The sequence below is a fragment of the Amblyraja radiata genome, chromosome 20 (assembly GCF_010909765.2).
Source record: "Amblyraja radiata isolate CabotCenter1 chromosome 20, sAmbRad1.1.pri, whole genome shotgun sequence".
Classification (NCBI taxonomy): Eukaryota; Metazoa; Chordata; class Chondrichthyes; order Rajiformes; family Rajidae; genus Amblyraja; species Amblyraja radiata.
In genome coordinates this window covers 650414-676011 of record NC_045975.1, presented here as the reverse complement: position 1 = coordinate 676011, position 25598 = coordinate 650414, and the positions used below count along the sequence as shown (strand labels likewise).

General features: G+C 45.3%; 1 protein-coding gene across 4 annotated transcripts in view; it reads left to right on the top strand.

Annotated features, from left to right (window-relative positions):
- Positions 1–25598, top strand: part of LOC116984480 (PHD and RING finger domain-containing protein 1-like) — a 70153-nt gene that overhangs the window by 7262 nt on the left and 37293 nt on the right. For all 4 annotated transcript variants that reach the window (XM_033038608.1, XM_033038609.1, XM_033038607.1 and 1 more), the window contains 5 exons: positions 2807–2924; positions 5644–5790; positions 11701–11897; positions 14694–14777; positions 21470–21591. In XM_033038608.1, coding sequence (XP_032894499.1) covers positions 2831–2924; positions 5644–5790; positions 11701–11897; positions 14694–14777; positions 21470–21591 — 644 coding nt within the window. In that variant the 5' untranslated portion in view covers positions 2807–2830. The remainder of the gene's footprint in view (positions 1–2806; positions 2925–5643; positions 5791–11700; positions 11898–14693; positions 14778–21469; positions 21592–25598) is intronic.

Sequence of the window (25598 nt, the reverse complement as noted above, 5' to 3'; positions counted from 1 at the left end):
GAAAATGAGACCAGCCCAGTAATAAAATGGAACTGCAGATGCTGGTATATTCCTAAGATAGACACAAAATGCGTTTATCCAGAGATGCTGCCTGACCCGCTGAGTTACTCCAGCACTCTGTAACTGTCCATGTTCTCCAGAGATGCTGCCTGAGCCACTGAGTTACTCCGGCACTTAGTACCTGTCCACGTTCTCCAGAGATGCTGCCTGACCCGCTGAGTTACTCCAGCACTTTGTACCTGTCCATGTTCTCCAGAGATGCTGCCTGACCCGCTGAGTTACTCCAGCACTTTAGAAACATAGAAAATAGGTGCAGGAGTAGGCCATTCGGCCCTTCGAGCCTGCACCGCCATTCGATATGATCATGGCTGATCATCCAACTCAGTATCCTGTACCTGCCTTCTCTCCATACCCCCTGATCCCTTTAGCCACAAGGGCCACATCTAACTCCCTCTTAAATATAGCCAATGAACTGGCCTCAACTACCTTCTGTGGCAGAGAATTCCAGAGATTCACCACTCTCTGTGTGAAAAATGTTTTCCTCATCTCGGTCCTAAAAGATTTCCCCCTTATCCTTAAACTGTGACCCCTTGTTCTGGACTTCCCCAACATCGGGAACAATCTTCCTGCATCTAGCCTGTCCAACCCCTTAAGAATTTTGTAAGTTTCTATAAGATCCCCCCTCAATCTTCTAAATTCTAGCGAGTACAAACCGAGTCTATCCAGTCTTTCTTCATATGAAAGTCCTGACATCCCAGGAATCAGTCTGGTGAACCTTCTCTGTACTCCCTCTATGGCAAGAATGTCCTTCCTCAGATTAGGAGACCAAAACTGTACGCAATACTCCAGGTGTGGTCTCACCAAGACCCTGTACAACTGCAGTAGAACCTCCCTGCTCCTATACTCAAATCCTTTTGCTATGAATGCTAACATACCATTCGCCTTCTTCACTGCCTACTGCACCTGCATGCCTACTTTTAATGACTGGTGTACCATGACACCCAGGTCTCGTTGCATCTCCCCCTTTCCTAATCGGCCACCATTCAGATAATAGTCTACTTTCCTGTTTTTGCCACCAAAGTGGATAACCTCACATTTATCCACATTATACTGCATCTGCCAAACATTTGCCCACTCACCCAGCCTATCCAAGTCACCTTGCAGCCGCCTAGCATCCTCCACACAGCCAACACTGCACCCAGCTTTGTGTCATCCACACATTTGGAGATGTTGCATTCAATTCCCTCGTCCAAATCATTAATATATATTGTAAATAGCTGTGGTCCCAGCACTGAGCCTTGCGGTACCCCACTAGTCACTGCCTGTCATTGTGAAAAGGACCCGTTTACTCCTACTCTTTGCTTCTTGTCTGCCAACAAGTTCTCTATCCACATCAATACTGAACCCCCAATACCGTGTGCTTTAAGTTTGTATACTAATCTCTTATGTGGGACCTTGTCGAAAGCCTTCTGAAAGTCCAGATATAACACATCCACTGGTTCTCCCTTATCCACTCTACTAGTTACATCCTCGAAAAATTCTATAAGTTTTGTCAGACATGATTTACCTTTCATAAATCCATGCTGACTTTGTCCAATGATTTCACCACTTTCCAAATGTGCTGCTATCCCATCTTTAATAACTGATTCTAGCAGTTTCCCCACTACCGACGTTAGACTAACTGGTCTGTAATTCCCCGTTTTCTCTCTCCCTCCCTTTTTAAAATGTGGGGTTACATTAGCTACCCTCCAATCCTCAGGAACTACTCCAGAATCTAAAGAGTTTTGAAAAATTATCACTAATGCATCCACTATTTCTGGGGCTACTTCCTTAAGTACTCTGGGATGCAGCCTATCTGGCCCTGGGGATTTATCGGCCTTTAATCCATTCAATTTACCTAACACCACTTCCCGGCTAACCTGGATTTCACTCAGTTCCTCCATCTCATTTGACCCCCGGTCCCCTGTGAAGACAGAACCAAAGTAGTTATTCAATTGGTCTGCCATGTCCTTGTTCCCCATGATCAATTCACCTGTTTCTGACTGCAAGGGACCTACATTTGTTTTAACTAATCTCTTTGTACCTGTCCACGTTCTCCAGAGATGCTGCCTGACCCGCTGAGTTACTCCAGCACTTTGTACCTGTCCACGTTCTCCAGAGATGCCTGACCTGCTGAGTTACTCCAGCACTTTGTATCTGTCCACGTTCTCCAGAGATGCTGCCTGACCCGCTGAGTTACTCCATGTCTATTTGTGACTCAACAACTTTATATCTCAACTAGTCTATTCATAGAAACATTGAACATTAACATAGGTGCAGGAGGAGGCCATTGGGCCCTTCGAGCCAGCATTGCCATTCAATATGATCATGTCTGATTGTCTAATATCAGTACCCTGTTCCTGATTTTTCTCCCTATTCCTTGATTCCTTTAGCCCTAAGAGCTAATTCTCTCTTGAAACTCTCCAATATAATAGAGAAAGCAAATGATCTGAAATGATTACATTTGATTTTGACATCTGAAAGTTGCAACAAGCTCTGATGACATTGAAAAGAACTACGTGTGCTGGTAATCTAAAACAAAAATGGAAAGTGCTGGAAATACTCAGCAGGTCAGGCCGTAACTGTGGGAAGAGAAACCAGGTCAACGTTACAGGTCAGAAAGCTCCCTCAGAACTGAAGAGGATTTGAGCTTCAGGTTTCACCCGATCAGAGCCCCCACCCTCCCCTCCCCAGCTGCAGCTTTATCGTCTCTTTATGATTGATCGCCCAGCTGATTTCTAATTGATAACAATTCTGTTTCTTGCAGACCTTCCGTTTCTGAATGTAAACCATGGACGAGGATCAGGATGAACCAATCAATATATCCGTAACACTGGGAAAATCTCAAAGGAAACGGGAAGTCATTGCCATTTTCAGTGATGAAGGTAAATGAGAGCAATGGTCATGGTTGTGCATCATGGAAACAGGCACTGGGACGCCCCCCCCCCCCCCCCCCCCACCACCAACCAGCGGCACCCGTCAGTAATTAATCGCATCTCAGCGGTTGCAGGCCCTAGACTGGAACAGCATCCCTCTTCCCATCAGAACTGCCCCCTCCATCGACTCTTTTAAGTTGAGACTTAAAACTCATCTTTACTCTCAAGCCTTTCTTGACGTCCTCCGAGGGAGGGCTATATGTATGTATTTATGTATGTTCTTAATCTATGAACCAATGTTATATAACGTTAGTACCTCCACCAATGTAAAACACTTTGGTCAACGAGAGTTGTTTTTTTAAATGTGCTATAGAAATAAAAGTAACTTGACTCAGCTCCTGCTCTCCCCTTCCTTTGTCCCCCCCCCTCTCCGACTCGCACATTGATATTAAACCTGAGATGTTTCGAGTTTTGTGGGCTAACAGTATCAAGGAGTACAGATCCAAGCCCGTCTCTGGTTGCATTGTGGCTACCAATGTAATCCAGTCTAACCTGGGTTGGTGTGGCCGCTGAAGCTGTTACATGGAGGCCAGTGCTGAAAGCCCTGCTGATGGTTTAATCTTCACCTCAGCTAAACAATTGTAAAAGCCTCATTTCTATCCAGCTGAAAGGGTTAACGGTACCATACAGTGAATCACACCAGGAATATTGCCTGACCCTGGGAGTGGCCCGTATTGGTGCAATGTGAATTTACTAAACGTGAGTGTAACTCTGCAACTTATTGATTGAAATCTAACATGAGCAGTTTTTAAATTGTCTGCAGTATGTAACTCAAGTATTTACCATTGACGTGGCCTGATGTAGAACATGATCTCATCCTTGTTAGATCAGGAACAGCTTCTTCCTCTCCATTATCTGAATGTAGCAATGTTACAAAATTTTCAGATTTTAAAAATCAAGTCTGTAATTTATCCCATCAGATAAAGCATAAAAATAAGTTTAATTTGACACCTAATTCACTTTCATATCTCAAGTATTTAAAAAGTTATGGCCATTTTCATACTCGGAAATGAGCATCTTGTTCCCTATTGATTTTCTATGGACATAACAAAAAAGTTGTGATCGTGAACAGTAAAAAGCCCATAACTTTCTTAAAAATTAAGAGAACTGAATGAAATTTTCAGTTATCATAGATTGAAGCATTCTGAAACAAATATAAAATAATCTTACATGGATGACCTGAAATTAAAGCATATAATTAGTTAGTTACCTAATTGTAGCTAATTTCAGACTTCAATTACTAGATCTAAACATCTATCCATTTCTTAATAAATTATTAACATTTTTAAATAGCCTAAATGTCCAAATAATATTCACAAATAATTCACAATAAAACATGATTTTTAAATCTCATTTACATTAATTTATAGACCAAATGGAAGGAATTCAGTGTTCAATTGCTGTAAATAAATGCCCATTTAAATCAGCTTTCTAGTGGGATCCTGTGGAACGCGCTGGTTTAGAACGTTCACATTGCGGTAGATTTGTGCCCCAAATGCCCAGAAAAATACTGCGCGATATAATGGGGCCAAATTGAGCTACTCGCAATATTAAATTTTGTATAAAGGGATCTTTAGAAGCCCTTTTTAATGTAAAAATATACAACCTAACTTCTGCTTTTTGCTTTATGAGACCCTGCGGTTGCTGGTGTTCGCGGGTTTAGAGATTGATTTTTAAACTACTATAACTATTATACGAGGCCTTTAAACCTAATAATAGCCTTTGCGACGGGGTCTTCCAGCGATTTTTCGTTAATAATTAACTAGGCTGAACATCTTCGATTTGAACAGCCTAGAGAAAATCGCGTTTTAAACCCGCCCCCCTCTAAACGGCGCCAAAATCGCGCACACCCGCAACGGCAGATTTTCAAAGACGCTTCAGGTAGGCTTTGCAACATACCTACTGAATGGTCCTCCCATAAGAAAATGGTGATGGTTGTGCAGCATGGAAACAGGCACTGGGCCCATCACCCCCCCCCCCCATCGACCCCCACCAACACCCCAACCCATCACCCCCCCCCATCACCCCATTCCACCATCCCCACCACACCCTACCTCCCCATCATCCCCACCTCCCCCCTACCCCACCCCCCATCACCCCCCCCCCTATCAACCAGTGGCACCCGTCCTGATCTCCCAACCTGCCTCATTGCAGCGGCTGGACCTTTACCTTGTAACTGTGATGCTTCAATGCTGTCAAACCTTTGTCTACACTCTGGTGTGTTTCTCTGCACCATCTGTTGTACTTGTGTAGTTTGATTCAACTGGATACACGCAACAAAAGCTTCTCACTGTATCTCCACGCGACAATAATAATCCAATACCGTTTATGCGAAGGAAGCTTGATACTGTATCAGGCTTTGTATGCTGTTATGTGGTGAATTGTAACCCTCACTGGACAATGGTGTGTCCACGTTCTCTGGGGGGGGGGGGGGGGGGGGAGGAGGGAGGAAGGTGGGGGGGAAGGGGAGGTGAGGGGGGAAGGAGATGAGGGGGGAGAGGGTAGGTGAGGGGGGAAGGGGAGGTGAGGGGGGAGAGGGAGGGGAGGTGAGGGAGGAAGGAAGGGGGAAGGGGAGGGGGAGAAGGAGAAGGGAGGGGAGGTGGGGGGGTATGGATGGGATCCCAACCAATATCCCGTGTGTAATGCGAATGACGTTGCCTTTTGTTAGAGTCCAGCAGTGAGGAAGGTGATGATGTGGATGAGGGTGATACAGATGACGATGGAGAGGGAGCAGAAGATGATGACTTGGAGGATGACGAAGATGATGATGATGAGGAAGATGAAGACGAGGAGGAGGAAGAGGAAGAGGCAGAAGGTAGAGCATTTGCTTGGCTCCTTGGTCAAATCTGTTAATGTGCTCTTATTAACTATCTGATTGTGTGCAGGTTTGAAGTCTATTTATAGCACGGTGTTTTCAAGTATATGAATGCAATTGCAAAAATTAAAATGAAGCTGCACTTGAAGTAAAGTACAATTTATGTTTTTGTGTGTTGTCTGGGTCTACGGTGCTGTTGCAAACAAGATTTTCACTCGTGCATCTGACAATGAACTCGACACATTTAAAAGATATTTGGACAGATACATGGATAGGAAGGAGGAAGAGAGATATGGGCCAAATGCAGGCAAACGGGACTTGCCCTGTATGCCACATGGACAAGGTGGGCTGAAGGGCCAGCTCTATGACTATCTGAACCTGAAAGGAAGCTTGACCCAAAATGCTGAAGTAACTCGACGGGACAGGGAGCATCTCTGATTAAGAATGGGTGACGTTTTGGGTCAAGACCCTTCTTCAAACAGACTCAGGGGAGAGGGAGATAGGAAAACAAGACATCAAATGAGATGCAGATCAAGGATAATGTAGACTAGAACATTGTTCGCTAGGAGAAGCAGACAATGAAGCATACAATGATAGCATTTAATCAGGCTCAGTCAGACTGGTCGGAGAACTAGGACTGGGGAGGGATGGAGAGAAGGAAAGCAAGGGCTATTTGAAGTTAGAGAAGTCAATGTTCAATGGGGTGTAAGCTGCCCAAGTGAAATATGAGCTGCTGTTCCTCCAATTTGTGCTGGGTCTCACTCTAACAATGGAGGAGGCCCAGGACAGAAACATCCATGCGGGAATGGGAGAGGGAGTTAAAGTGTTTCGCAAACGGGAGATCAGGTAGGTATAAGCGGACTGTGCGGAGGTGTTCAGTGAAACGATCGCTGAGCCTGCGCTTGGTCTCGCCGATGTACAGGACTCCACACCTGGAACAGCGGATACACTAGATGAGGTTGGAGGAGGTGCATGTGAACCTCTGCCTTACCTGAAAAGACTGTTAGGGGCCTTGGACGGAGTCGAGGGAGGAGGTATAGGAACAGGGAAGGTACCTGGGGAGGGGGTGGTTTGAGTGGGAAGGGATGAGTTAACCAGGGAGTTGCGGAGGGAACGGTCTCTGCGGAAGGCGGAAAGGGGTGGAGATGGGAAGATGTGGCTCGTGGTGGGATCCCGTTGGAGGCGGCGAAAATGTCTAAGGATTATGTGTTGTATGCGACGGCTGATGGGGTGAATGGTGAGGACGAGGGCAACTCAGCCCCTGTTGTGATTAGGGGGAGGGGGAGCAAGGGCGGAGCTGCAGGGTACCGAGGAGACACCGGTGAGGGCCTCATCTATGATGGGAGAGGGGAACTCCTGTTCCCTAATGAATGAGGATATTTCAGATGCCCTGGTATGGAACACCTTATCTTGGGCGCAGACACGGCACAGACAGAGGAATTTGAGTAGGGGTTAGAGTCTTTGCCGGAGGCAGGGAGAGAAGAAGTGTAGTCCAGATAGTTGGGGAGTCAGTTGGAAGTTTGTTCTTGGGTGGGGAGGAACTGCAGATGCTGATTTAAACCGGATAGACACAAAAAGCTGGAGTAACTCAGCGGGTCTGGCAACATCTCTGCACTAAAGCAATAGGTGATGTTTCGGGTTGAGACCCTCCTTCAAAAGAGTCCCTATTCCTATTCCTTGTCTCCAGAGACGCTGTCTGACCCGCTGAGCTACACCAGCTTTTTGTGTCTTATCTCCAGAAGCTTGTTCTTGCCCTGCTGCACCTCTAGGGGGTAGTCTGGTACCGTCATTGTGAATCTGAAAGCCTATCTGGCCAATGTAACTGAACCTGATCCTGCCCTGATTGTGCCGGCTCCTGGTAGCTCCAGTGACCAGCGGAGTTCCGCAGCGCTCGGTGCTGGGGACACTGCTCTTCACGTTGTGTATATTAATGATTTGGACGAGGGGATTGAAGGCATTGTGGCCAAGTTTGCGGATTATATGAAAATAGGTGGGAGGGCCGGTAAAGTAGAGAAAGCAGGGACTCTGCAGAAGGACTTGGACAGGTTGGGAGAGTGGGCAGAGAAGTGGCAGATGGAATATAGTGTAGCAAAGTGTGGAGTCATGCATTTTGGTAGTATGAATAAAGCCATAGGCTATTTTCAAAATGGGGAGAGAATCCAGAAATGGGAGGTGCAATGTGACTGTTGGTGCAGGATTCCCAAGAAGTTCATCTGCAAGTCGAATCGGCAGTAAAGGAAGCAAACTCAATTTATTTCAAGAGGGCTTGTATACAAAAACAGGGATGTAATGCTGAGGCTCTATTAGGCCCTGATCAGGTCGCATTTGGGATATTGTGAGCAATTTTGGGCACCATATCCAAGGAAGGATGTGCTGGCTCTGGAGAGGGTCCAGAGGAAGTTTACAAGAAAGATCCCAGGAATGAGTGGGTTAACCCATGATGAACGTTTGTCGGCAACAGGAAGGCAGATTATTACCTGAATGGTGTTTGGTTAAGAAGTACGACTAGATTTGGGGGTCCTTGTTCATCAGTCACTGAAAGTAAGCATGCAGGTACAACAGGCAGTGAAGAAAGCTAATGGTATGTTAGCCTTCAGAACAAGAGGAGTTGAGTATAAGAGCAAAGAGGTCCTTCTGCAGTTGTACAGGGACATGTGAGACCACACCTAGATTAATGTGTGCAGTTTTGGTCTCCTAATGTGAGGAAGGACATTCTTGCTATTGAGGGAGTGCAGCACAGCTTCACAAGGTTAATTCCCAGGATGGCGGGACTGCCGTATGATGAAAGAATGGAACGACTGGGTTTGTATTCACTGCAATTTAGAACGATGAGAGGGGATCTTATAGAAAGATATAAAATTATTAAAGGATTGGACAGGCTAGATGCAGGAAACATTCCCGATGTTGGGGGAGTCCAGAACCACGGGCCACAGTTTAAGAATAAGGGGTAGGCCATTTAGAACTGAGATGAGGAAAAACCTTTCCACACAGAGAGTTGTGAATTTGTGGAATTCTCTGCCTCAGAAGGCAGTGGAGGCCGATTCACTGGATGCATTCAAAAGAAAGTTAGATAGAGTTCTTAGGGCTAGCAGAATCAAGGGGTATGGGGAGAAGGCAGGAACGGGGTACTGATTGTGGATGATCAGCCATGATCACATTGAATGGCGGTGCTGACTTTAAGGGCCGAATGGCCGATTCCTGGACCTATTGTCTATGTTTCTATGTACTTGCTGGAGTTTAGAAGAATGAGGGGGGACCTCATTGAAACATACAGAATAGTGAAAGGCTTGGATAGAGTGGATGTGGAGATGAAGTTTCCACTAGTGGGAGGAGAGTCTAGGACTAGAGGTCATCGCCTCAGAATTAAAGGATGTTCTGTTAGGGCACAATGAAAGATCAGGCCTGAGAGGCCAGGAACAAACCAACCATAATGTAATGGCCCATTTAGCACAGCTCTGTTGCTAGTTTGCTGCCAACCAGGACAGTAAGCACTCTTTGCTGGACATGGGGTGGTGTTCTGACCTTCCTTGACACTGATGCAGTGACTGACCATCTGAAAACAGATGCTGTCATGATGGAACCATGTGCTGGCATAAGTGTTCTGCCCAAGCACTATTTCCATGACCGTGACGATGTAAATGCAGAGGAGTGTTAAAATTAAGGGGCATTCTTTTAGGAAGGAGTTGATGACTTTCTTTGGAATCTGTGGAATTCTTTGCCACAGACGGCTGTGGAGACCAAGTCAGTGGATATTTGTAAGGCAGAGATAGATAGATTCTTGATTAGTACTGGTGTCAGAGGTTATGGGGAGAAGTCATGAGAATGGGGTTGAGAGGGAGACATAGATCAGCCATGATTGAATGGCAGAGTAGACTTGATGGGCTGAATAGCCTAATTCTACTCCTATCACTTATGACCCTATGGTAGCTGCTGCTGGCTGATAACAGACCTGGGCCTTGATCACTTTCCTCCATGACTGGCAGGTTGTGTGGTCACTGACTTGGCGTGGGCTAGTTGGTATGAATCAGCTCATTTGTACAGATTTCACTGTAGATTAAAAACGTGCCGAAGCACAGGAGTTGCCGACCAGGGCATGGTATGTCTGGCACGATAGGCTGCTGGTGTTAAATCTCATGCCATCCAGAGAGAGCGAGCTGACTGGCTGGAGAACTGGCTTCATGATGAGGATGGTGGTGGGAGGTTGTTTTTCAGACTCGAGACTGTGATTAGTGGTGTACCTCAGTGATCAGTGCTGTTTGTCATCTATACCAGTAATCTGAATGAGAATGCACAAGGTTTACAGATTACAATAAAGTAGGTGACACTGTAGACAGTGATGGCGATTATCAAGAAATACAGCAGGATCTTGATAAACTGGCTCGGTGGACTCAGGAATAGCAAATGGACTTTAATTCGGATAAGTGGAAGGGTTGTGTTTTGGGAACAAAACCAGATGCTGGGAGCATTCTAGAGCAGAGTGTTATAGAACTACTTGGAGTTGCTGTGCATTCCCAAAGCCCAGAGTGGTGGCAAGGACAGACTTCCCATGTTTCCCCTTTGAACAAGTGTTTTAATTTGAAATATGTTTTTTTGGTGTTTTTCAAACTTCCATATCAGAAATTCACAAATATTTGTGTCATTTGGAGACACAAGAGTCTGCAGATGATGGAACTCAAACTGACCAACAATGTAGATAGCCAGGCATGGATGTGTGTGTTCAGCTTCATCAGGCTAGCTTGTCACCTGCTGCTGTTTACAATGTAAAACTCTGCTGTACACAGTGTCTTGGTAACCAGCTCACAACCAACTTCAGTGATGAAGTTGCTGCTTGAAGTTCATCTGGAGTTAAGTGCATATTTACCAGGAAAGTGTTGTAGCCGGCTAACTGCTTGGTATCAATGTAGGTTGGAATAACATTTCTGTATAGCACCATGGCAATTGGTTTTACTATGTTAAAGATGCCTTCTACATGCAGGCTATTGTTGTCGCATTGTGTGTCACTGTTGTGCTCATTGTGATTCAAAGTAGATTAATAGAAATGTTGTTAATCAGGTCAAACCAAGTTGAATTTATTGTCAAGTGTGCAAGTACAGGGAGGTGCAGGTATAATTGCATCTTTGCTTGGCAGCAGCATTATAGGAACACAAACATTATACAAGACACTGGGTACAGACAAGACATTAGTGCACAACACAGTGAGAAACAAGAGCATGGTAGTGCCTGGGATGGTCCAGTGATGCTCAGGTAGGATGAGGTGTGTGCAGGTCAGTGCAAGAACTGTATGAAAGTAGCTGTTCCTGAACCTGGTGGTGTGGGACTTCAGCTTCTGTATCTCCTGCCTCATGGTACAGTGATGGTGGGAACCCTTGATGATAGATGCTGTGTCTTCTTGAGGCAGCACCTGTTGTAGATGCTTTCAATGGTGGGGAGGTCTGTGCCCGTGATGGACTGGGCTGAGTCGACCACTCTCTGCAGCCTCTGGAGTTCCTGTGCGTTAGAATTGCCGTACCAGGCCATGATGCAGCGGTCAAGATACTTTCTATAGTATCTTGTGTACAATGTTGTTCAAGTATTCGATGACAGGTCAAAACACTTTAAACCGTACAAATAAAGTTGAGGCACTGGTGCACCACCTTTGTGATTAGATCTCTGTGCTGGGCCCAGGAGAGGCCATCTGAGATGTTCACTCCCAAAAATTTAAAGCTGCTGACACTCCACTGCCGAGCCACAATGAAAACTGGGTGTGGGATCCTCACTTCCACTTGAGCGAGAAGTGGTTGTTGCCGTATCATCAGCCAGGTCCTGCATGCTAACTCACCACCCATCCTTCAGCCAACGGCAGTGGTATCGTTGGCTAATTTATACATTATATTTTGTAAAAGTCTCTTTTCTTTTCTTGTGACGATGAAGATGGCGATGAGGCTGAAGGTGGTGCTGGAGGAGTGGCCAACAAGAAGCTGGGCTCTGGGGAAAAGTGGGCCAGCAGCTCTGATGAAGAGGGAGAGAATTGCCCAATCTGTCTGAATGTCTTCCGGGATCAGGCCATCGGGACTCCAGAGAACTGCATGCATTACTTCTGCCTTGACTGCATCCTTGAGTGGGCAAAGGTGAGTGTCTGAGCCTGTGGAACTGTTGTTAACTTTATGATGCTACAGACATGCTTAATTATTGACAGACATCTGCAGTGTATACTGTGTGTAGTGTATACTGCAGTGTATACTGTGTGTAGTGTATACTGTGTGTAGTGTATACTGCAGTGTATACTATGTGTAGTGTATACTGTGTGTAGTGTATACTGCAGTGTATACTGTGTAGTGTATACTGCAGTGTATACTGTGTGTAGTGTATACTGTAGTGTATACTGTGTGTAGTGTATACTGTGTGTAGTGTATACTGTAGTGTATACTGCAGTGTATACTGTGTGTAGTGTATACTGCAGTGTATACTGTGTGTAGTGTATACTGTGTGCAGTGTATACTGTATACTGTGTGTAGTGTATACTGTGTAGTGTATACTGTGTGTAGTGTATACTGTGTGTAGTGTATACTGTGTGTATTGTATACTGCAGTGTATACTGTGTGTAGTGTATACTGTGTGCAGCGTATACCGTGTGTAGTGTATACTGTGTGTAATGTATACTGTGTGCAGTGCATACTGTGTGTAGTGTATACTGTAGTGTATACTGTGTGCAGTGTATACTGTAGTGTATGCTGTGTGCAGTGTATACTGTGTGTAGTGTATATAGTGTAGTGTACACTGTAGTGTATACTGTGTGTACTGTATATTTGCAGGGTATACTCCCCGTGTATTGCAGTGTATACTGTGTGTAGTGTATACTGTAGTGTATACTGTGTGTAGTGTATACTGTGTGCAGTGTATGCTGTGTGTAGTGTATATCTGCAGTGTATACTGTGTGTAGTGTATACTGTAGTGTATACTGTGTGTAGTGTATTATGTGTGTAGTGTATATCTGCAGTGTATACTCCCCGTCTATTGCAGTGTATACTGTGTGCAGTGTATACTGTGTGTAGTGTATACTGTAGTGTATACTGTGTGTAGTGTATACTGTGTGCAGTGTATACTGTGTGTAGTGTATATCTGCAGTGTATACTCCCCGTCTATTGCAGTGTATACTGTGTGCAGTGTATACTGTGTGTAGTGTATACTGTAGTGTATACTGTGTGTAGTGTATACTGTAGTGTATACTGTGTGTAGTGTATATTGTGTGCAGTGTATACTGTGTGTAGTGTATATCTGCAGTGTATACTGTGTGTAGTGTATACTGTAGTGTGTACTGTGTAGTGTATACTGTGTAGTGTATACTGTGTGCAGTGTATACTGTGTGTAGTGTATATCTGCAGTGTATACTGTGTGTAGTGTATACTGTGTGTAGTGTATATCTGCAATGTATACTCCCCGTGTATTGCAGTGTATACTGTGTGCAGTGTATACTGTGTGCAGTGTATACTGTGTGCAGTGTATACTGTGTGTAGTGTATACTGTGTGTACTGTATACCTGCAGTGTATACTCCCCATGTATTGCAGTGTATACTGTGTGCAGTGTACACTGTGTGTAGTGTATACTGTGTGTAGTGTATACTGTGTGTAGTGTATACTGTGTGTACTGTATATCTGCAGTGTATACTCCCCGTGTATTGCAGTGTATACTCCCCAGTGAGGCCATGAATCTCCTTGGATCAGGGATAATGAATATCCAGATTAGCGCGGGGGGTGATTAAAACCTGGACACTTCCCTCTTGTTTAAATGATTATAGCTGGCCTAGGAGGTTATAATTGTTGAATTTCCCAGCAATTTGAGGAGGTGACATTTAGTCAACCAGAAACTGCTTCAGCCCTGAGTGGAATGAAATCAGTGACCTATCCCTGGAACATGGTGGCTGATATGATAGTGACATTTAAGAAGCTGTGGATAGGCACATGGAAATGCAGGGATATGGATCACACACAGGCTGAGGAGATTAGTTTAACGTGGCCTCATGGTAATGCCTTCTCAACTTAAAGCTATGCCCTAAAGTGGCATAAATGTCTTTGACATTTCTACCCAGGGAGATAGTACTGATCGTCTACCCATCTATCCGCTAGTCATCATTTTATATACTTCTATAAGGTCTCCCCTCAGTCTCTGACATTCCACAGCAAACAATCCAATTTAAGCTCACTGTAGCTACTCCCCTCTAATCCAAGCAACATTCTGGTAAAACTCTTCTGCACCCTTTCCAAAGCCTTCAGATTGTTCCTGTAATGGGATGATCATCAGTGCACACAATACTATAAATGTGGCCTCACCAAAGTCCCCTGAAGCTGTGACATACTCAATGCCCCTCTGATGAAGGCCAGCACCACTGCCTGCTCTAAACTGATTTAGGATGTGTAAAGCCTTTGCTCAGTGACCCACATCCCACCCACCTCAGGGACAACTTGTTCACTCGGAGGGCAGATTGTGTCTGGAATGAGCTGCCAGAGGAAGCTACTGAGCAAGATACAATTACTAATTTGGAACAGGTTTATAGAATAGGAGATAGGACAAGCCCAGGATGTCAATGTGGGCAGGCATGGGCAAGCTATGCTGAAGGGATGTACAGTAATCTACAGTGTAACAACACCGATATATTGTGCTGAAGTGGGTGAGTACAATCACCAATATTATTTAGTTGGGTGTAAAGAGCTGAGGGACATCCTGAGGAGGTGAACGGTGCCGTTGCAATGCTTGCTCCCAGACATAGAAGCACAGGTAATAGTGAGCAGTTCCTTGCATGCACATTCCACGTGGAATAAGTAGCTAGATGCCAAATCATAAAATTACAAAGCAAATTGTTTCATGTCAGCTTTACTAAGTAAAAGGAAATGTCCTGATGGGGTTTTTCAATGTATCTCTCCCACAGAATGCCAATTCATGCCCTGTGGATCGAATCACTTTCAAAAACATCTGTGTGCGTACACATTTTGGAGGGACAGTTTTAAAGAAGGTGAGTTGGTATGTGTAATGTATTCATACAAAAACATGTAAATCTCTCTCTCATGATCCAGTACCTGCGTGTAAGTTGTTATTCATTCTGCGTCCGGAATATAACAAATTTGGCGACGAGGATGAGATAGAATTTGTCAACTCATCCTATAATTACAGTGCAGGACTGTTTTGCAACATGCAGTATTGGTTAACATTTTAAACAGTAAATACGGAATTGTGTCGCAGTTGTTTGCGAGCTGGACACGATAGGCCGCAGATCCTTCTATGCAGGGGACTGTTGTTTAAAACAGCAGCTGGACAAATCGTCGAGAGTTTGTCAGGCTATCTCTGTGTTGTGTCTACGTGGCAAGATGCCGTTCTTGGGATTGTATAAGATTTTTTTTTGTTGAGTTCCTCAAGCTAAATAGCTTTTGTACGGCTAAGTTTTAGGTGAATTGTTACACCAGAACTGACAGGAATTCAGGGTTTTTGAACAGATTCTTTAAAAAAAAAAAAGAGAACGACACGATGGCAGCGTCCACGGGCTACATCGGAAACCTTGGCACTTTTGACAAGAGTAGAGAGCCGTTCAGCTCCTATATGGAGAGAGCGAACATGTTTTTCACGGCAAACAACATAATAGAGATTAGTGGTGAAGGAGAGATAGTGACTGAAACAAATAAGGCCGTTTGCGAACACATGGAAGCGATTCTGTCACGGAGATTGGTCCTGAAATGTACGGCACACTCGTGAATCTCCTTGCACCCTTAAAGGCAAAAGACGTGCCATTCAATGACATTATGAAGAAGTTGGAGGAGCACTTCAACCCAAAGCCTCTGGAAATTGCAGAAAGCTATAAATTTGGCACTAGAAACCAGAAGCAGAATGAGACAATCAATGAGTACATTGTTGCCTTGAAAAACTTAACTTTGCACTGTAACTTTGGAACCTTTCTCAGACGCGCACTACGCGACAGATTTGTTTGTGGTCTAGTGGATGAACGAATTCAGTCCAAACTCATGAACATTCCAGATCTCACATTCGAGAAAGCATGCAAGATTGCTACCACAATGGAGACGGCATCAAAGAATGCTCGCGAGTTTCGTCCACCACGAACTGCAGTGGCCGTTTACAGTCACAAGGCAGTGCCTATGGCCAAACCAAGAGGCGCTAAACCAAAACCAAAGTATTAGACTTCTGACCGACATCCACTATAAACCCACTGACTCCCATGGCTATCTGGACTACACTTCTTCCCACCCTGCTTCCTGTAAGGACTCCATCCCCTACTCCCAATTCCTCCGTCTACGCCGCATCTGCTCCACGGATGAGGCGTTCCACACCAGGACATCTGAAATGTCCTCATTATTCAGGGAACGGGGGTTCCCCTCCTCCACCATAGATGAGGCTCGCACCAGGGTCTCTTCCATACCCCGTAACACTGCTCTCTCTCCCCATCCCCCCACTCGCAACAAGGGCAGAGTCCCCCTAGTCCTCACCTTTCACCCCACCAGCCATCACATACAAAAAGTAATCCTCCGTCAGTTTCGCCACCTCCAACGTGACCCCACCACTCGCCACATCTTCCCATCTCCCCCCATATCTGCCTTCCGCAAAGACCGCTCCCTCCATAACTCCCTTGTCAATTCTTCCCTTCCCTCTCGTACCACCCCCTCCCCAGGCACTTTCCGTTGCAACCGCAAGAGATGCAACACTTGTCCCTTTACCTCCCCCCTCGACTCCGTTCAAGGACCCAAGCAGTCGTTCCAGGTGCGACAGAGGTTTACCTGCATCTCCTCCAACCTCATCTATTGCATCCGCTGCTCTAGATGTCAGCAGATCTATATCGGCGAGACCAAGCGGAGGTTGGGCGATCGTTTCGCCGAACACCTCCGCTCGGTCTGCAATAACCAAGCTGACCTCCCGGTGGCTCAGCACTTCAACTCCCCCTCCCATTCCGTCTCCGACCTCTCTGTCCTGGGTCTCCTCCATGGCCACAGCGAGCAGCACCGGAAATTGGAGGAACAGCACCTCATATTCCGCTTGGGGAGTCTGCATCCTGGGGGCATGAACATCGAATTCTCCCAATTTTGTTAGTCCTTGCTGTCTCCTCCCCTTCCTCAGCCCCCCTGCTGTCTCCTCCCATCCCCCAGCCTTCGGGCTCCTCCTTTTTCCTTTCTTGTCCCCGCCCCCCACCCCCGATCAGTCTGAAGAAGGGTTTCGGCCCGAAACTTTGCCTATTTCCTTCGCTCCATAGATGCTGCTGCACCCGCTGAGTTTCTCCAGCTTTTTTGTGTACCAAAGTATGGCGGGGAGCCAAGTTCAGCCAGTTTTTATCGTTGCAACGGTAATCACTCATCCCAATTTTGTCAGTTCAAAATGGCCAAGTGCTATAACTGCCAGAAGAAAGGCCATATCGCCTCAGCATGTCAGGCCAAGCTTAAAACAGGAAACCAACAATCTGCGGGAATCAAGTGAAAACACCAGAAAGGAGTTCACAACTTGGAGATGAACTCAGATGTAAATGAACTTGGGTTGTACACCATTTATGCAACCAACATCGATAAGCATACAACCAGCCAAGGCAAGGACTTTCGAACTAAACTATTAATAAATGAACAGTTAATGGATATGTGTATTGACACGGCAGCAGATTGTTCGGTCATGAGCAAAGACCTGTACGAAACAAAGTTCCTGCAGATACCATTGTTTGAGAATAAGGTCAAGCTGAGAACCTACTTAGGTGAAGGTTTGGAGACTTGTGGACAAATGAACTGTAAAGTTCAGCATAATGGTCAGTCAGTAACTGCCCATCATAGTGGCCAGCTACAGAAATAAACCAACCCTCCTTGGAAAGGATTGTCTGAGTAGAATAGAATCAGACTGGAAGAACATTTTCAGCGTCGATTTGTCCAAATCACGTCTTGAAAACGTCATATGCAAACATGCAGAGATTTTTGCCGATAGTTACACAGGAATAATAGGGTATTCTGCATACATTTGACTTGGGCAAGATGTGAGACCTGTGTATTGTCGACCAAGACCTGTACCATATGCACTAAAGCAACAAGTGGAGGTAGAACTCGACAAGATAGAGCGGAATGGAGTACTCGTGAAGACAGACCAGAGTAACTGGGCAACGCCAATTGTGGCCATACCCAAGGCCGGCAAAACTGTTCGACTATGTGGTGATTACAAAGTCACAATCAACCAAGCCGTTGATGATGAATAATATCCGTTACCAACCTCGTAAGATCTGTACGCAGAACTTAGCGGAGCAAGAGTCTTCACTAAACTGGATTTGTCTCACACTTGCGCCCAACTCAATGTTGACAAGGAAAGTCAGCAGTACTTGACTTTCAACACACATAAGGGCTTGTAATCATATCCAAAGCTGCCCTATGGTGTGAAATCGTAGCTGAAATGTTTTCAGTCTGTCATGGACACAATATTACAAGGTATTCCGCACTGTGTGTGCAACCAGGATGACCTACTGATATTCACAGAGGGCATGGTAGAACATCTGGAAATCCTTGAGGAAGTTCTCACACGACTGAACTGCCACAATGTCAAACTGCGACAAAGTAAATGTGCATTTGCGCAGTCAGAGGTGGTCTACCTTGGACAATGTAGATGCCAACGGACTTTGCCCTGTGAAGGCGAAAGTGAAAGCAATAGTGAATGCTCCAAAACCCAACAATGTGTCATAGCTACGATCATTCTTTGGGATGGTGCAGTTCTTTGCACGATTCCTTCCAGATTTAGCAACTGTGCTAAAGCCACTACATCATCTGCTACAAAAAGATGTGAAATGGACGTGGGGAAAGGAACAGCAACGTGCATTTGACATCTGCAAGGAAGACTTGACAAGTGACAAACTCCTTGTTCACTACGATACGACACGTGAGATGAAACTTGCTTGTGATGCTTCAAGTTATGGTGTAGGTGCAGTGATCTCCCACGTAATGAATGACGGACAGGAAAAGCCTATTGCTTTTGCATCCCGCACCCTGTCATCGAGTGAACGCAACTATGCGCAGATAGAAAAGGAACCACTCAGCATCGTGTTCGGAATCAAGACATTCCATCAGTTTCGTCTCGGCAGACCATTCACCCTGGTGACTGATCACAAGCCACTACTAGTGATACTTGGTCCCAAGTCAGCTATACCTTCCATGGCAGCATCAAGGATGCAGCGCTGGGCAATTTTGCTGTCCCAGTATGACTACAAGGTGGAGTACAGGAGCTCCAAGTGCAACGCAGTTGCAGATGCGTTGTCACGGTTGCCCCATGAGAACTCTGACATGGGAAGTGAGAACTCAATGTACACACTGCAAGTTGTAGATGAAGACTTTCCAGTGAGTGCAACAGAAATTGCAGCAGAAACAGAGAAAGACAATGTGCTGAAGTGGGTCTATGAACAGACATTGAACGGATGGACTGAAATAAATAGTGGATTGAACTCAGTTCTGAACTCAGAGCTGAAGCCTTTCCATAATCAACGCCATGAATTATCATGTGAGCAGGGATGCATTAAGTGGGGTTACAGCGTGGTTGTACCAGAGTCTTTGAGAAACAAAATCATGAATGAACTTCATGCCGAACATCCTGGCATAGTAAGCATGAAGTCAATTGCCAGAAGTTTTGTGTATTGGTCTGGTATTGACAGTGACATCGAGTTACTGGTGAGCAAATGTAGTGTCTGTCAAAATTGCTGGAGTAAACCACCAAAAACACCATTGCAACCCTCGTCATGGCCAAGTAGACCTTTTCAGAGAGTTCATGTAGATTTTTGTGAAAAGGGTAATGATCACTTTCTGGTACTAATAGATAGTCATTCCAAACGGATTGAGGTTAAGCATATGGGGTCAAGCACTACTACTCAGTGTACCATAGATGAGTTGAGATCAATTTTTGCATGCCGTGGTTTACCGGAAGAACTTCTTTCTGATAACGGGCCTCAGTTTTGTTCAGAACGGTTCAAAGAGTTCATGCAACGGAAGGGTGTAAAACACACGCTTGTTCCTCCATACCGTCCAGTCTCCAACGGGGCGGCGGAAAGGTCTATTAGAGTTGGCAAACACACTCTCAAGAAACAGGTTTTGCAGGGTAGTTCAAAGCTCAGCATGAAACATCGTTTGGCTAGTTTCTTGCTGAAGTACAGAACCACACAACACACAAAAACAGGTTACTCACCTGCAGAACTGTTGATGAAGAGAAGGCTAAGAATATGCCTAGGTCTAGTTCAACCGAATTTGGCCTTGAGAGTTGAGCAAAAACAGTTAAGTCAAAAACACCATTTTGACTCCCACAAAAAGGAGAGCTACTTCAAGCCAGATGAACAGGTTCATGTTCTCAGTCCTCTCAACAAGTCCAGTCGAGACAAATGGGATGTTGGGGAAATAGTGGAAGTGTGTGGAACAAAAAGATACTTAGTTGAAGTTGGAGATAGGATCAAAAGTGTTCATGTTGATCAAATGATTCCTGCCAAAGATGAACCAAAAACTGAACATGAAGTCCTAATCCCTGAGTTTTTAATCTGAAGGCGAGTTGGAAGAGACCACTGTGAATAAAGCACAAAGTTCAGTTAGTGCAGACAAAGAAACAGATTCCTCTGGTCAAAGTCAGGGTACTAAAACAGAGCCAAGCAAGCCTACAGTTGAGTCAACACCTAAACCTCTTACACCTGTTACTGTTAGACGATCAGGCAGGATGCGTAAACCAGTAGCCAGGTTAGGTTTGTAAGTTAAATAAATCACTGCACAAGTAGAACAAAAATGTGTAGATATGTAAAATAAATATATTATGTTTATCATTTAAGATTTTATATATACTGGTTTAAATCACAGCAACAAAATTGTAACTGGGTACTTAGATTTAAAGGAGAGCAGTGCAATGTGTTCATACATATTCATGTGTATGTTAATGAGTTGGTGTTCAATTTAAGCAGGGAATGATGGGTAATAAATCTCTCTCGTGATCCAGGCAACCTGCGTGTAAGTTGTTATTCATTCTGCCGTCCGGAATATAACAGTATGCTAACTGCTTATTGCATCAATAGAGAAGCGATTACTATTTTTCCTCATTCAGTTCTGCTTGGTAAACATTCTGTTTGTCACGGTGGTGTTGGGAACAGCACACGTGAATGAATCTTGGTTACAGTCAGGAGAGGCTGGCATGTGACCCTGTCTGAACCAGGCATGCACATGTATACAGCTCTGGCTAACACTAGTTTAGCATTCTGTCCTTGCTGTAATAGAATGTTATTTTTACAAATGAATCTGATGCCCCTCCCGCACTGTGGCTTCACAACCTCACCCCTTTGACAGCTGATCTGTGCAGCACATGAGCTTAGTGTAATTTTGTTTAGAGATGCAGCGCGGAAACAGGCTCTTCGGCCGACCAGAGATCCCTGCATATTAACACTATCCTACACACACTTGGGACAGTTTTTTTACATTTACCAAGACAATTAACCTACAAACCTGTACGTCTTTGGAGTGTGGGAGGAAACTGAAGATCTTGGATAAAACCCACGCAGGTCACGGGGAGAACGTACAAACGGAGTACAGACAACACCCATAGTCGGGTTGGAACCCGGGTCTCCAGCGTTGTAAGGTAGCAACTCTACCGCTGCTCCACCGTGCCACCCTTGAGGTATAATAAGTCTGTCAGATATATGATTACTAAGACCTTCAATTTCTTTTGAAGCTTCCAGTACTGAACCCTAACAAAGACAATGAAGAGGGGCAAGAGGACGTGACAAACTGTGAGGTGTGTGGACGGAGTGACCGGGAAGATAGCCTTCTCCTCTGTGATGGTTGTGATGCGGGGTATGTAACCAGCTGGATGTGGAGCTAATCTAACGCTGTGTGGAAACGTAGGCAATTGCTTTCATTACTGTGCCCATCTGATGTCAATTGTTTATCCAAAGTTTAGCACTGTTGAGAGCAGCTTTTAGTCGATGGTCCCTGGGAACCATTTCTCTCACTGGTCTCTGATACTTTGGCCAATATGAGAACGGCATCACTTCTGCCTCAAGTAGTTTTATCGGGCAATTGCCTACGTTCCTGCTTAGAATTCACTGCAGAAATAATAGGCTTCAGACACAGTTGCCATTGATGTTGAAACAAGGAACTGCAGGTGCTGGTTTATAAAAATAGCTGGAGTAAAAAAGTGCTAGAGTAACTCAGTGGGTCAGGCAGCATCTGTGGAGAACATGGATAGGTGATGTTTCACAGAGTGCTGGAGTAACTCAGCGGGACAGGCAGCATCTGTGGAGAACATAGATAGGTGACGTTTCACAGAGTGCTGGAGTAACTCAGCGGGACAGGCAGCATCTGTGGAGAACATAGATAGGTGACGTTTCACAGAGTGCTGGAGTAACTCAGTGGGCCAGGCGTTTCGGGTCGAGACCCTTCTTCAAACCAGATGTGGGGGAGCAGGGGGGAGGAGAGAGCTGGAATACAGGAGGGGCAGGACGAAGTTTAGCAGATAATAGCTGCACAGTGGTGAGGGGGGGGGGGGGTTGATAGGCAGATAGCTAGGGCAAAGGACAAAGTATGGGACAAAATGATTGAAGAGTTGTGAATTGTGAAGCTAGAGGAAGGAATGTTGGTGGAAACGTCACCCATCCATGTTCTCCAGAGATGCTTAGAATAAAGGGGGGGTCATTTAAGACTGAGGTGAGAAAAAAAGTTTTCACCCAGAGAGTTGTGAATTTATGGAATTCCCTGCCACAGGGGGCAGTGGAGGCCAAGTCACTGGATGGATTTAAGAGCGAGATAGATAGAGCTCTAGGGGCTAGTGGAGACAAGGGATATGGGGAGAAGGCAGGCACGGGTTATTGATTGGGGAAGATCAGCCATGATCACAATGAATGGTGGTGCTGGCTCGAAGGGCCGAATGGCCTCCTCCTGCACCTGTTTTCTATGTTTTTATGCCGCCTGACCCCCTGAGTTACTCCAGCACTGTGTCTTTAATATTTGAAGTTTCCAAGATATTAAATGATAATAACTATTATTTGACTTATTACATACATGTAACTGCAACATTACAGTTAATATTCCAGGTCTGAAGCTCAAGTTTATAGTTTCTTTAAACACATTGTGATACGAGGCCCCACCTATTCCTGTTATGCCTTCACCCTGACTGTCCACTCCCCGGGAGTCTGCAGTTCTACCATCAGTTGGCTGTTTCTCTTTGGGATAATGACAGTGTTCACTATAATAATTCCTCAAATCATGTTGTAGTTTTCAGTGGAGTATTGGTAGTATCAGCAGTAAATCTGCATGTGGGCTCCAACATCAAAGTATTAATTCTGTAAAGTAGCAATTGAAGCACAATCTATGAAGTGTCTGATTAACATTATCGCCACACAAAGGACTGCAGATGCTGGCATTTGGAGCAAACGTCAAACTGCTGGAAGATCTCAGTGGATCAACATCTGTGAATGGAAAAGGACAGTCGGCATTTTGTATCTGGTCCCTGATTCCAGATGAAGGGCCTCGAGTGAAATATTGACTGTCCATTTCCCGCCCCTGATGCTAACTGACCTGCTAAGTTCTTCCAGCAGTTCAATTTTTGCTCCAACTAACATTATCTTGACTGAACTGAAATCCTCTCTTTGGAGACAGTTGTATGGAGGTTAGTGAATGCAGGACCCTGTATGTTTCATCACAGGGCCTTGGACAAGGTTTCCAGGGGGGCGGGTGGGGATCTCATCGGGACCAGAGTATGGAAACGTAGCTGAATTATAGGCAGGCATATGTCTGATTAGTTCTAATTCTGGTTGACCAACTGATCATTGAAATCCTCTTCATGTTGAGATGTCCAGGTAGTGTAACCCCATACAAACACAAGCATGTGTCTTTAACATGGCCACACCAAAGTCTACAGATGTTGCAATCTTAAGCAAAATAACAAGGAACTGATCGGGTCAGACAGCGTCTGTGGAGAGAAATGGACAGACAACATCTCGGGTCGGGACATGAAGGAGAGAGGGGAAAGCTGAAAAAGAGAGGTGGGGGCAGGTGGTGGTGGCAAGCCTGGCAAGTGATAGGTGGATACAGGTGAGGGGGGGGGGGTGGAGGGTGATGGTGGAATGGCTAGAAATGAAATGGAGACAAAGGGTGTTTGATAAAGAGGGAAGAGGAGGAATCTGTCCATCTCCCTCCATGGATGTTGCCTGAGTTACTGAGTTCCTCCAGCAGCGTTTTGCTCATTATGCTACCCTAGTGCACCAGGGGATACAATGAGAAGGGAGCAAGGGGTGGAAGCAATGCTGTTGCAGCCTGACCCTGCAACGTTGCATGCAACACCGTGCAGACCCTGCACCATTGCATGGAATACCTATGCAGACAGATTACATAGTTCTCCATTTAAAATGCTGACATCAGACTTGACTTAACTTGACGTCATTGCAGCAAGAAGGGAAGTCTATGTCTGAGTTGTGCATGCACAAGCAATTTCTAATGGATGACTGACTCAGCCACTGAGTTACACAAAGCACATTGAGGTCAGTGCAGTGTGGGTTTGTGGTGGGGTGGTAGTGATTTGTACAAGTCTCCTCTCATGCAATGTGCACCCATATTAAACATTGCACTCTGTCCTATTTCCATGATTGTTTGGCCACATTTAGACAGGAAGCTGGCATGTAAACTAGTCGTGCTGTTACTATTCTGTGCTGGTCACAGTGGAATGGCTGTGGTGGGGAGAGGAATAATGGCAGCCTGATCTGAAACCCAGTTTACGTAGGCATCTTGTAGTCTAGTGTGACTTGCTTCTATCAGTTCTGAGATGACCAATGAGGTCAATGTGAAATCTCCAGGCTGCCCCAGTGGTACAGATGGTGCTTGATGAGGAAACAGAGTGCTCAATCTACTGTTTGTACTTCCCCCTCTGTGTGCTCCCATTGTTGAGACCTGTTGGGGTTCAGAACCTCCTGGATGCTTCTCCCGCGGGCACTGTACCCCTTGGCCAGAGGGTTCAATGAGTTGGTGCGGACATAATCCTTTTGTGTAGAAGCCTTTGAGAAACATCCTTAAAGTGCAACATTTTTGAGACAGCAGAACAAAACAGAGTACTTGTTTTGGGAGTTGGGTTTCAGGCAGGCTCATCAGAGCAGGTTGAGCATGGTCAATGTTTCAGTCCTGGGGCTGTTTGCTGCAAGAGGGCACTGATGCCGTCACTGTGGATGTAGTTGAAGGATCGAGCAGGGAGCTTTGACGTCTGTATTGGAGGTTGTCCCTGTCCCTCAGATAGAAGGGGGTGGATCAATGCTACTTCACGAGCTGCGTGCCAGGCGTGAGGATTCAATCATGAATCATGCTTTCCCTCAGTCAGCTTTAGGCAGTGCTGGTACACTGGAGCGTGAACAGATGTGAGTGTTGTCTGCATACGATGCTGGCTTCAGTGTGAGAGAGTTTTCCATCCTCCCTTGGTTGATGGAGTCAAAGACTTGGTGAAGTTAAAAAAGGCCAATACGATGGATGATGTGTTCCTGCATTCACCTTGGGATTACTGTAAATGTTGGGACTTTATTGCTTGGTGCCCAGAAGGATGAGGGGTGATCTTACAGAGGTGAATAAGATCACTAGGGGAATAGTAATGATGAATGCACAGACTCTTTTACCAGGGTAGAGAAGTCAAGAACTATCGGTCTATGGCGAGAGGGGAAAGATTTAATAGGAATCTGAGGGACACAGGGGATATATGGAACGAGCTGCCAGTTGAGGTACATAAATAGTCATGAGTCAATACATTTAGAGGCATATTGGTGAAATGTGGGTGACTGGGACTAGTTTAGATGGTGCATCTTGGTCAACATGGACAAGTTGGG